This window comes from Haliotis asinina, chromosome 1, assembly GCF_037392515.1.
Source record: "Haliotis asinina isolate JCU_RB_2024 chromosome 1, JCU_Hal_asi_v2, whole genome shotgun sequence".
NCBI lineage: Eukaryota > Metazoa > Mollusca > Gastropoda > Lepetellida > Haliotidae > Haliotis > Haliotis asinina.
Genome location: NC_090280.1, coordinates 89,768,235 through 89,781,768, shown reverse-complemented (window position 1 = coordinate 89,781,768; position 13,534 = coordinate 89,768,235). Strand labels below are relative to the sequence as shown.

Sequence of the window (13,534 nt, the reverse complement as noted above, 5' to 3'; positions counted from 1 at the left end):
ATGTAATCTCTGTGTCGCATGCAGCCCGAAGACACTTATGGGCCGAAACTGTTAAGAGGATACAAACAAAACATCGTTACATAAGAAATGCATACAGGCATTTGCTGTCTACTTGGGTAAATAGGTGTCATCACTTTTTTCACGTAAGAAAACTTTCAGATTTCTCTACCAATGGCAAAGTCATTGTTTTTAGTTTACGAATTCAAATAAATTAACTGAGTGATTTTATTATCATAGATAATAAACCAGGGTAGCTACCATAGCTACCAAAATTTACGTGTGATATTTGCTATCACAACTGGGCCAACACTCAAAACTATCTGAATATGAAGTTTTTCAATCTTTTGGACTGAAACTAATAGCTTGCTACGTGCCTGTAGACATCATATTTTCACATGACAGGATTAAATATCGAGGTAAAAAGCACAGAAATAGGATCAAATTGGATCAGTCACTATACCATCCAAGCATCCGAAAAAAACTACACTGCTGGGATATTTTGTTACTATCAGACAAGGAACACATGGCTATTTTTATATAACGGCCTCCTGACTGTTTAGGTGAAGAAATTCTGCTAATGTGGACCGGAGCCCAGTCCCTTTGGCATCACGGTCGAGGGAGCGGGCGCTGACCAATTTGCAGTTTGGTTTCGTAATTAGACCGTCGGCGAGAAACATTATTCGCTCCATATCAGTGTCCCTTTAAATGTGGGTATAAATAATTCCGCACTTGCCCTAAAAATATACTTGTTTCCTTTTTGTTCTGGCAGACATCTAACGGGTTTCAGTAAAAATCTATTCCACTATTGTTTGACGGTGTTGGGAGTGGTTTCTGTGGAGCATTAAAAACAAACTACAACACAGGCCACAGGTTAATGATCATTTACGTCACATATACCTGATGGTATATTAGTATACACACCTTAGAGGGTGTGAAAGTCAAGGGAATACTTTGTAGGTAATACTTTCCGCCAAAGTTTCCTTCCAGACATTCTTTGTCCATTGGATCTCCATCTTGGGAGCTTGTATAAGTCACACGCGTTGTTCTCAAACGTGAAGTGGGTACACGATGACGACTCCCTGCATGCAATAGCGCAAGAAATGTCTGATTTAGCAGGGAAAGATTCGATGATCTCTAGAGTGATTGCCTGTGGAGAGTACTGGAAGATGTCATATTTCTTTTCCGCTGAAATGCAACGTCATTTTTATATATTATGATCAGTAAATGATAATAATAATATTTGCATTTATACAGCGGCAAACTCCATTCTCCAGGTGTATGCGCATATCGCTAACAGTCAGGTGTATTATTACCCCGGATAACCCAAGCGGCCTGTTAGGTGCTAGATAGTTATAGTCACATGACTTTATCTCACCGGGTAGCCATTTTCTGCTAGATGAACAGAGGCACTTTTGAACAAACTCACGTGCCTAAGGTGAGACCACATGTGCCATATGTTTCGTTGAGGGGCAGGACTGAAGTCCTAGAGACTCTCAGAGTCAAGCTGCTGGTCACCCATCTGAGCACTGTCCGCCCCCATTGTTGATTACCTTCACCTTGACCTGAGCTCTATGCACAGAACCACACGCCACCACAAATGTATCGAACCAAATTCAAGAAAGCAAAGACGTTGCTACTGACCACGAATATATAGATTTGAAAGTCACGAGCTGAGTGATTAGTCAATGTGACCCTTACATGGTCAAAAAGTATACGTGGATCTCCTTCAGAGAATTCGGGCTCCCCCGTGTTTGCAAGGAAAAGTAATTAAATTTACAAGCAACAGATTGAATTTCATCCAACCGTTGAAACTACACTGGCGCTGTGTTTTGGGGCTCATGTGCGCTCGAGTCAATGGCGTCACTTTGTTATATAGGCCTATATATTACTTGTGTTTCCTCGTATGGTGAGATAATACACCCCAAGGAAAAAACATGAACGCCTTCTCCAGTAAGTTCTTATTCGGGCTCAGAGAACATAAACAAACATAGAGGGTAGGTCAACATTGGGCCCCTCGTGAACAGTGAACGAAGCATTTATTATACAAAAAACTTAATAGTAATTTTGAACTGTTTAAGCACGAGTATCGAACTGTCAGTGGTTCTAGGAATGAAACATTGAGAATAACTTACGGACACAGTGAGGCACATTGACACTAAAACGCGAAATAAACGCTCCCGTGATGGTACAGCCCACCCATCCTTGACTGCCAATGTTCATATAGCCTGGTTCGCATTTGAAGGACATAGTGTCCATCCAGTGGGCCGTCTGACGGGTAGTTACTGCATGAGAGTAGAGACGATTCGGATCGCCGCAGGTGACGTCTGTAAATGTTAACAGAATTTAACTAACCCTCTTTCAGGTGCGAGGGTTTATGCTTGTGGTGACTGTTTGTTAAGGGGATATGGATGTAACCATTGTTTAGCAGGTCATTTTCTGTATCGTGAATGATTGATGATTTGAATGGGCGTAGGGATCAATAAGCTTTCGTTTGAGAGTTTTGATGTGCGCGTTTGTGTGAGTGTGGGTGAGGGAAAGGACACTGAGTGAGCGAGCGAAATTAGTTTTATGCCACACTCAGCAATACTCCGGCTATATAACGTAGGTCTGTAGTAATCGAGTCTGAACCAGCCAATCCAGTGATCAGTTGTATGAGCATCGATCTGCGCAATTGGGATACGATGTTCAAAACGTGTTAACCAAGTCAGCGAGCCTGACCATCTGATCCTAATACCTGACTCTTTTGACAAGTATGGGGTTACTGAATACCAACCTGGATGTAATTTGGGTCTTCATGGATTGGCATTGATTGAGTTTATGTTTGAGGCTCTATATAACTTTTCGCTCTTCTGGTTTAGAAAACGTCTTTGGGGACTGCCATTTCATTTGATTCTCAAAACCAGCTGAAACAATGTCCTCTTTTTACAATAAAACAGGACACCACATGCCAATAAACAAACAAGGCTAATGCTTTCAGATTCAGTGGGAATATAACTTACATGAAAAAATATTCACGCGTCTAATCTACAATATATGTTGTAATATCTCAAGTTAACCTCACACTGATCAACCCAGTGTGGTAAAATATGTAAAAACAAAACAGAAAATAAAAACTATCGCTATTGTCTGTCAGTCTGAAACCGAAGACTACTCACTGGCTCTGAGGGAGCAGGTGTAAGGGCAAATATTTTCCCGGATGTTGGCGTCCTTTTCACATCGTCCTCTCCTTGCGTACTCACCGCATTGGCAGTTAGACTCTCCAGATTCTCCTTCAACAAGAATTTCATACTAAACATTATACTGGGATACTCTATCCAGTTCTCCTTTGAAGAGGTCGTATTTGTTTGCATTGTGTGTTTGTTTTTGTTTTGTTTTAGTTTTTTTCGGTTCGTTTTTATGTATTTTGGGGGGTGGGGGGTGGGGGGTGGGGTTGTTTTGTTTTTTTTGAGGTTTTGGGGGTTTTTGGGGGATGGGGAGTTGTTTGTTTATTTGTCTGTTGTTTGGTTCGTTTGTTTTGTTTTGTTTTTGTTTTAACCGAAAATCGCCGTTAGGTGATGATGTGCCTAACCAGTCTGACTTTGCAAGGATCACCCGAACCCGGTTTGCTGCATGTATGCATCATGATAGAAAATAGTAGCGACTAAGCTGTTTCCAATACATATCTCTGCTAAAGGCAGGGTCAGCTGTGTGACTCCCACAATACATATGCATATGCCTATTATCACTGTCCAGTAGTGAGTGAGCGTGTTTAGAGTGTGGCACTCAGCAATGTTCCCGCTGTAATAGGCGATCTGTAAATAAACATGCCTTGACCGGAAAATCTTCACAATTCACGACCTTCACAATTGGGATACATGTGTCAGCCAAATCAGCGAGCCACGGACCACCCAGCATTCGAAATAATCGCCTGAAGACAAAGTACTGCTTGTTAGTGCGTCGGTCCGGCAGTTGGAAATATTTGCATGCCCTTAGGGTATATATTAAATTATGTGGTAATTTCTTTTCCCCTTATTGTTTTTATAAACGTTAGAGAACCACCCATGATCCATTATGTTACGATAACTTCCAGTTCCATTTCCTGGTATTTCAGTAGATTGCGCAGAGGAACAGCAACTCCAGTCTTTTAATAAAATACACATTTCTTTCATCGGTTTGGCTTGAACAAAATCGGTCCGCAGATTTCATTCAGGGCCTGTAGATTTTAATGCCTGCCGGCCTGCCCTAATGGCCTGTTGACGAATCAAATTATTGCAAACACTGCGACCAGATACTGTTAGTAGCCTTTGGGCTACTAAAGATCAGTTTCAACCCGGGTGTTCATGGGTCCGCCACAGTCAAACTTACTAAATATAACTTAATGGTCAGTTCACGACGACCTTTATGTAAGGGACCATTTTTCAACAGTGCTGTAACCTGCAATACCATGTCATGTTTTTGTATTATCAGTATGGAATTTTAAAAGGGCAAAAAGGCCGTTATATGAAGCGTTTTGTGTTGATAAGATTAAATTTTATGTTAATGATTCAGATGCTATAAAAATATTGGAATATAAATGGAACATCACAGCTGACGGTTTAATCCTCTGCAATTTCACAAACCATGGTACAACAATAACTGCAAACAAGTTTATAATAAAAGTAACAATTCCAAAATTACCAAAACCAGCAAGGAAAAAAACCTGATAAGTTCTTTTCAGATAATGGGGGAGATTACAGAGGCAAATTTCCATTCAGGAGCTGCAGATTCCTTTTTAACATGCTCATGATACTGTGGCAGGAGCTGATACCATCAACTCATGAAATATTTACCAGAATCATGCTTAGAGACTCCTTTCAGGATTTTTTTTATGACGTTTCGACAACGGGGACATTTCCGTCTTCACGGGGTGATGTTATTTGCGTGCAGTACCTAAACATTGACGTGATCATTCTGAGTAGTATGGGGAATGATAGTTTTATACCAGTCCCACACACGAATTTGATGATGTTGTTGTTGTTGTCGGGCATGTCGATACAGACGTCCGTCTGTCCCACGTTTCGGCAATCCTCCCGTGTGTGTGTGTATGTAGGCGTGCAGGCACCAGTCACAGAAGTGTGTTCTTTTCCCTGACGTGTTTCATTTGGTTGTTTGGTTATGCAACAGTCGTCTCCAAGTTGTTATTGCCATGTAGCAGTGGATGCTCATTACAATGCGTCTGGGAATATGTTCTGATGCGTTACTATTCCAATAGACGACTGTTTTGTTGCCTTCATATCCCAACACGCTGATGGTTAGTTTTTCATGTTTGATGATCTGTGAGATGGGCGTGGGTTTGTCTATGCAGTCAAGTCCATTATCTTTGGTACAGCTCAATGTGCATTGGCTGAGGAAAAGAGAGCTCTCAGCGAACAAATCAAACAATCGTCGTTTTTATTTGTATCCTGTATTTTCTTGTAGTAAGGAGTCTGTTCGATGTATGATCACCTTTCAATATTGAATCGCACATACAATCTCTATTGCATTTTTGTTCAGAGAAGTCAAGGATGACAATGATATTTCTGGCAAACCTGCATCCTTCACACACGTAATTCACAACACCTTGTCGGATTGACTTCATGCATCATTTCCTGCTGCAGGTGTTCCTAAGAAGCGCATACTTGCAGTGATACAGTAGAGGTTACATCTTTACGCACACACACACACACACACACAGAGAGAGAGAGAGAGAGAGAGAGCGAGAGAGAGAGAGAGAGAGAGATTGAGGCCCATGTTGTTGATCACTTGATTGTCTGGTCCAGACTCGATTATTCATAGACCGCCACCATATGTCTGGAATATTGCTGAGAGCGGAGTAAAACTAAACTCACTCACTCATTATTTTGCGATTAATACAGTCGCGATGGAAATCAGTTCCCGATCTTTCTGTTCCCTGGAAGCCATGCAATACAGACACAGAGTGGGTTTGTCACTGATAGAGTCGAGTCACTTTCCGGTGAGCAGGTAGTATACTTTCATGGAGGCCAGGGTTCCTGAAAGTTCTCACTGCGTGGTTTTCTTGCGCTGGTTGGTCGTTGATGAAATCTATTCTCTGCACTTCCACTTCGGTTTGATCGTGGCTTGTTTGAGAAGCGTTTTTATGCCCGGAGTAATATACATATTCTTTTGTGGCACTTGGCTAAACCATCTTTTCTACTCAAGGTCACTTTACTTACCCACGGTACCTTTTTAAGGACTCTTGGTGACTCATATTGGTGGTGTTGCCTCCTCCTGTGGGGTCATTGTTTTCTCCTGCTGTACATTATTTGTTTCTATAACTTGACAGTGCTTTGCTGTGATATCAGCCGTGGTTATCATAGCCAAAACCACGCTTTGGCACAGCAAACAACTGACTGCGTTCTGAACGAGCTCAAAGTACGGATCAATCTCATGCGATTCCCAGATGTAAAGTCGACGTTCCGGGGGAATGGGAAGGAAGTTCAATACTGTGCTGGTGTATGTCTGAGTCATGGCTGAACCAATGGTTTTCGTCATTTCAGCGTTGAGTCTGGTCTCATACCTCGAGTACAGCATATCGATTTCTTTGGCAGGCATTTATGAATTTTATTAGGAGTATGGTCCCCCAAGTATTGTTTGTCTTTGCTCATCGAGAGCACAACCAGTTTCTTTCGCTTGTCGCTTTTATTATTATCTCAGTTGTTGGCGGTATACAGACCGTTTTATGCTGTATCGTCCTCTATAGTTAAACTGTTTTGGAGTTAATTACTAGTTTTAAATATCCATCTGTGATAATCTAGTTGTTTTACTGTCCTTCGTTGAGAGATGTTTTACCATTTTTCCATTACCACATGAAATGCTTGCATTTGGTCGAACCATAAATTCAGACGGTATCGATTTGTATTGAAAATGCGTCTGATTTCACGGCGCTTCACTGTGCACGTATACAACACTGCCGCATTATTTCAGCTTGACACAATTCACAAGGAAACGGTCAGGCCAAACACCAAATTTATGACACTTATAATGTCTGCTTCATCATGTCCTGTGCTTTATCGTTCAAAACTAGATGTCAAAAGTCAAACCACCAGAAATTGGCTCTCTGCTAACCTCCCCACAAGACTGTCAATGCTGGAAATTTATGTTCGTAACACTTTGAAAAAAGGCTTGACCACAATCCAGTCCCAAGTGATGAAAACAATGTTCCAAGGAGTCCAAAGTTAGCATGTACACAAAGCAGCATTGTCGCTCTTCCGTCACATGCTGGGGTGGAGACACGTACACGAAGGCATGAGCTACACTCAAAAAACAGTCTTTGATAAGTTACAGGTCCCATGTCTATCAGAAAAGGATCTGTTCTTCGATTCTGTTGGGTTCAGATTTGACAACCAGTCAAGTATTTTCCACTGTCACTTCAAATTTCAACCTTTCTCAAAATGTAAACACTGTCTCGTCCGCCATTTCGAACTGTCGCGCAGTCAACAAGTACATCCAAGAAAATAAGCAGGCCAGACCCTTCTAATTTGTGGCCAGGGAGGTAGAGTAACATTACCCACAAAACAATAGGCTGGTTTTCAGTCGTGAAGAGTTAGGATTATATGAATCAACCTCTTTGGTCTTACGCTATTGTATTGTATTGTGTGGACAGAATATTTCATATGTCGCAATTCGGAAAAAAATACGAACAGCACCTAGGACAGACGAGTTCAAATCATGTTTCGTCCTATGTCGGATTATGCAGTGTCTTCTCTTGTTTGAAACTGTTCATGCTTGGTCGTGGGAATGATCAAAATGCCTTTGATCAGGCTGACACATTCATGCTGATGTTTCACCGCATGTCCTTGATGATCTTCCGGTGCCGGAGCATGTGATCGTACAGGATGGACAGCTTTTGCAAGTACTGGTTGCGAAGCTCCTGCGCCGGTACAGGTTTGTGAGCATGTCAAACTCCAGCGAGATGTTGTGGAAAACGTAGCTAGCCTTGGTGCCATAGTCGTTGAACGTTTGTATTCCAGCCTGTTGCCCAGCTCGAAGTCGAGCGGAATGCAAAACCGGTTTCTGTAAGCTTCGGCAATGGCTTTGTCTGCTTCTGATATGTCATTGAGCTCTTCTTGCAAGTGAGTAGATCTTGCAAGTGAGTAGATCCCACAACTGTCATTCGCACTGCAGTTATAGCAACAAATTCCTTGATATACCATGTTATCGCATGTGCTCGTGTCTCTCCAGAGGTCCGACAAATGTTCATGCTAGGCTTCTGCTGATTTTAATAGTGGTTTTCTTGATGAAAGCTCGATCCAAGTTTGCCATCATCGTGCACTTTGTGGTTCGTGGACTCCAAACTGATTTGCCTCAAATGGGTTGAAGTACTGTAAAATTATTGTCCTCCCGAGAGGGTACGTAAGTCCACAAACTTTATAAAGTAAATTGAAACTTTCCACATTTTTGTCCTAAAATATATGCCTTTTTAATGTATGGCTAGATTTCCTAAATTACTAACGGCTGAAGGGATGATGTAGGTCCATGCAGGAAGCAAATGTACTGTAAGTCCCCATGGTCCCTAGTATGGTGATCTACCTTTAGTTGTTGGCAATCTATAGCCCATTCTTATATTGTATTGTCCCCTACAGTCAAACTGTTTTAGATTTGATTATTGATAAATGGATATCTGTGATATATACTAGTGGTTTTACTGTTCTTCGTCAACAAGGTTTTAGTTTCTTATATTCATTCATTCCCTAGTATGACGATCTACCTTCTGTCGTTGGTGATATATAGCCGTATTTTATATTGTCTTGTCCAAATAGTGATATAAGTTTTAACTTTCCTCACTAGTTTTAAATTGTAACTGTGATACTGTAGTCGTTTTACTGTCCTTTGATGACGGGTTTCCATGATGTACATATCTTCCCTTTCAGTACTTAATGTTCTCGTCACGATATGGCTGAAATATTGCCGATATGGCATTCAATATTAACTCACTCACTCACTCACTCCAAAGTGATTTGAAAAGCATGGCCCTAAAAGTGCCAAATATGATTTTTTTCTGTTTGTTTCAGGTGACATTTTACAGTTAGAAGTGTCTTTATACGTGGCTCCAAAAGTGCTTTAAGTTTTGTGGATTTGAATGCTTTCAGATGTGAGGTTGTGGAGAAATTACGTGGCCTCAAATGGACTAATCGTTTAAGAAAAGCAAGATTTATGGGTGTCAACTGCACGTTGTGAACAACATGACATTTCAACGTTTCAGAGTGTACATGTTTGCTCCATCGCTATGTCATGAAGAAGTAAACACACTTCGAAACATCGTGGATTTCTTTCCTGCATTATTCACCTAAATGTCCTTGAAGGATTTGATCAATATTTTACTTGGAATTCTTAGCAGAGCCTCTGGCTCTGGGTGACCATTCGTTTGTCACATAATGGGACATAATGTTATAAATTCATCGTAAAGGTCTTACACATTTTGTGAGATTCTAGTCAAGGATTTTAGTTATAGGAGGTCATATAAGATTTTAAGTTCAAGTAGTTCACCTAAATCATGTTTTTGTTTCATTTTGGAATGTGTTGTTAACACACGGTGTTTTTTTCTTGCCTTCATGTAAAGTACTTTAATTTCATTGGTCAATGCAAGAACTTTCCGTGTCACCCCTCCCAGGAGGGAAACATATACCCCTCTGCCACAGAACACTCTGTGCCTAGAGGAGCTGTATCTCTAACAATGTGGCGCCATAATATGACGCATGTAGTGTCCGGAGTTGGAAAACTGTTCGATTAGCGCTTTTTGAGTTCCCTATGTACACATTTATTTCACTGACTTTGCCTGACTTTCATTGAATCCTTCGAGCACCTAATATAATTAACCGTTTTTTAAGCAGTTTTAAGCTTGTCGGATTATGTGGCACTCATTTATAATCCATTCAAAAGTCTCACCTGCTATCCAGAAACAGGAAACCAATCAAATATTTTTTGCCTTAGAAAAAGTCCTTTATATCTGCACAAGATCTTTGCCAAGGAAGAGTTCTGTGTGTTGCTCACAGAGTTTGCAAAATACCACAAAATGAAGCAAGAAATTTGAATCAAATCTCGTAAAACCACTGCCTTCAGCAAAAACCGAGAAAAATGTTCACAGAACAAGGGAAGCCACAGGCCCGGCGAGCGTTCCTTACCAAAACCAAAGATCAACAAAACATAGGTAGTCGAATCGGTTCAACTATGAACCTTGGATAGTTTGTCGGGCAAACGATCAATTCTCCCACCTCGCTAAAAATAACCTCAGTAACTCAGTAACTATTAGACTGATCTTCTTCAAATTTTGCATGTGTATCAATGAAGCTTTCATCAACCCAGGGTCATATTTTTATTTTATCTGGAGTCTTAATTAATTAAGACTTATTAGGGAATGGCCCAAACCTATCTTGGCAAACTACTTGGCAACATGGGATTTCAAAATATTTGCAGGATTTTGGATTGCGAGGATGTTAGCTTCAATTTACATCCAACGTTTTAAATGCCAGGCAATTTGAAGTATGAGTGGGAGTGTGTACATTCCACATAATTTGAAGTATACCTACGCACTCTTACTGCCGCCAGTGACCGAGGGTTTCTTTAACTGCATAAATCCTAGTTTTAAATTTCTATCTGCCATGACCTAGTTAGTTTACTGTCCTTTGTAGACAGATCTTACTACATAACTGTATTTATTATGAAAGTATATACTGCTTTAACGCCGATGTGACTCTAAGTATTACCTCAGTCCACACAGTTTCTGTACGTATATGTGTTTACTCTTATTTTACCTCGTTTAATTCCAGGAATAAACAGATATTTAAAATAACAACAAAAATGTATTTCGAATCTAGGCAATCATTTTATGAAAAGGAGATGGTGCTCTGGACCTATAACCATCTATTTTACTGGTGACGTCAAACTATCAAACGAGCCTTGAACATAAATTGCAGAAATGTTCCGTAACCTACTGTGACAGAGGGCTGGCGTATCACACGCCTGGCCACACATCTCCCAAGTCCCTGACGGGTAGAACAGACAGTTTGATGTCCCGAAACGACACGACTTGTCACTGTTTAGACAGGAAACTGGAAAAGAAGCGATACATTGAAAGCGCTCGCACATCATCGAAGCTGACCTACACCTTGAAGTTGTTTGTTCTTTGCTTTGAAAGTTCCATGACGTTCACTGATCTTTCATAATTTCACTTTGAAAAATTGCAATCGACTTTCACATACATGTCACTACAGCTAATAGAACGTCATCAATCTCACTGGGGAACATTGGGGAACACCTGTTTGATCTAGAGAGGTGTAATTCATTGCGTACTTTGCTATGTCGATGTTATGTGACTGCAGTTTGTGTTTTTGCCCCTTGTATGGACCTGTACCTGGACCTGGCGAATTTGTCTAACTGCCATTTAACATTCCCACAATTTGAGTGAGTGAGTATAGTTTTACGCCGCACTCAGCAATATTCCAGCCATATGGCGGCTCCCACAATTTGAAATCAAAAGAGATCAGATGTGAAGCGGTTATTGCCAAACTGCTAGAAGATGATATTTGTTTATTTGTTTGCCTTTACGTATTAGCTTTACCTAACCTAAGCTTTAAAATCATTAACGCCATGCAGTTGTGTTGCACTGATGCAGACTCGCAGCGATAAGTCATTTGAAGAGTATCTTGTTGGTAATTTTGTCCAGTTACTCATTGCTGTAGATGGAGACACAGAAATCTATCACAATTCCACTAACATGTTTGGTAAGAATGTCGTTTACATACGTGATAAGATATGCCTGCATATCTCTGTTTGGATAAGTTACAAAGAATGTTTGTACTTCATTAAGTACTTGCCTACCTGAACAGTTTGGGAATGTAACTTCATCCCGGGTGCTGTCATGTTTGTATGGTAAGAAGGTCATTTATTGCATGGCAAGACTAGAAATAGAATTATGCAGATGCTATACTTGCCTACCTGAACAGTTGGGAAATGTAATTTCATCCCGGGTGCCGTCTTGTTTACATTCTGAGTTTCCCCAGGTGTCTTGTCCATAGCATCCTAGGCAGGAGAAATACACTGACTGCTTGTACTTCAAACTTCCTCTCATCTTGTACCCAGCTGGCACATCCACTGGACACTCCAAAGTTTTCAGATTGACTGAACAGATATGAAAGTTGATGTATCAGAATGTAGTGTATAAAGGTCATATAAAGCATCTAATTAAATTAAACCCAACACGTTATCAAAGATATGAAACGTAAAGCAATGTCCGGAAATGAGAGTGAGTTGATGAAAGCTGATCATTGTTTCAAGCTGTCTGCCGTTCCCTGCAAATTAGTCGCACAAACGTTTTGGCAAAGATACGTGGCGCCATTAACAACTAATATTCTGATCTTAAGTAAATCATATTTAAAGAAAAAGTTGGTGGTCGTTTCCAAAACTAACATTACAGTGACGATGGTTTCCCACACATTTTCCTATTTGACTCAATTTTGTAGTGACAGTAGTGTAGCCTGGTGTCATCCTGAAGACAGGTATTTGATTAAAAAAATAGTTACAACATGTGAACACCATTTCTAGTCATACTGCCGAACTACTGGCAAAAGTGCAACAAAGCCTTGATCTCCAAATATTCAGGGTGTGCTACAGTATCAATTCATCTTTTTAAAAAACAAACATTCAGGCCGTGGTTTACATTTTGGTATACAGACATCATTACTGTGATCAGAAGCAAACTGCAGTCATCCCTTCTCCGAATTAACCACAAGTAGTCCCCAATTTGAATCAGTTAAAAGATCTATTTAAGTTGGAGATGCAGAGGGAAAGCAATCAAATAAATGGATCGCTATAAGTCAGTGGTGACAACGGCTGTTCATGGAAAGTGTTCGAAGGTCCTGTCGTACCACGAAAACAGTAAGCATACCCTGTCCTATCAGCAGAATGAAAGACAGTCAGAGTTTTGGTTGACCAAATCAGCAATCAGATACAACGTTTTGGCAACAAGAAAAGGTAATCATATAATTCTGATGTAATGAGACAATGAGTAAATGTTAGAACTTTACCTGTGTCATTGTGTGCATCGGCTTGAGTTGACATACACTGCAGCAGAAAGACTAAGAGAACAGTGAACGCGGCCGGCAGAGTTCCCATCATCCAGACTTCTGAGTTACATTGTTAACCATTTGATCACTCTGTGTTAATAATTCAGAGCTAATCGATGAATTTCTTGTACGGATCAAACAAATGAAAACTTGAAAAAGCAAATGGTCCTGTGTATGTGTAGTTACCCGTGTCATGTGTAAAGTTGGAAAGTGTTCATTGATTCAGTGTACTGAACTGACAATTTTCACGGATATCAGTTCTTGAACTGTTGTGTTCTTTAAGATGTACTGATTTATTTAAAGCGGTTTCTGTGGAAAAGACATTAACTCCACACGCTATTATGACAGCAACCTAACTATTGTCACATCATACAAAAAAACATATTTTGTTAATTTTCTCGAAGATGTGTGTGCACACGTCACGTCCCTGACCATCCTTGCGTCACAGAGCAATC

At 40.5% G+C, this 13,534-nt stretch overlaps 1 protein-coding gene across 1 annotated transcript; it reads right to left on the bottom strand.

Moving 5' to 3' along the window:
• Window positions 1-922: 922 nt before the first annotated feature.
• LOC137276926 (uncharacterized) lies at window positions 923-13,128 on the bottom strand. The gene is made up of 6 exons (XM_067808577.1): window positions 13,041-13,128; window positions 11,953-12,135; window positions 10,950-11,066; window positions 3,156-3,269; window positions 2,133-2,324; window positions 923-1,185 (listed from the first exon to the last, which is right to left on the bottom strand). The coding sequence occupies exons 1-6, from the start codon at window positions 13,126-13,128 to the stop codon at window positions 923-925; spliced, it is 957 nt and encodes a 318-aa protein (XP_067664678.1).
• Window positions 13,129-13,534: the final 406 nt, after the last annotated feature.

Bases quoted from the DNA above. Each gene is read 5' to 3' on its own strand.
- LOC137276926 (XM_067808577.1), bottom strand. From the start codon at position 13,128: ATGGGAACTCTGCCGGCCGCGTTCACTGTTCTCTTAGTCTTTCTGCTG. The intron at 12,136-13,040 runs GTAAAGTTCTAA...ATATCTGTTCAG, and splicing joins CGATGCACACAATGACACAG to TCAATCTGAAAACTTTGGAG. The intron at 1,186-2,132 runs GTAAGTTATTCT...GTTGCATTTCAG, and splicing joins CAATGTGCCTCACTGTGTCC to CGGAAAAGAAATATGACATC.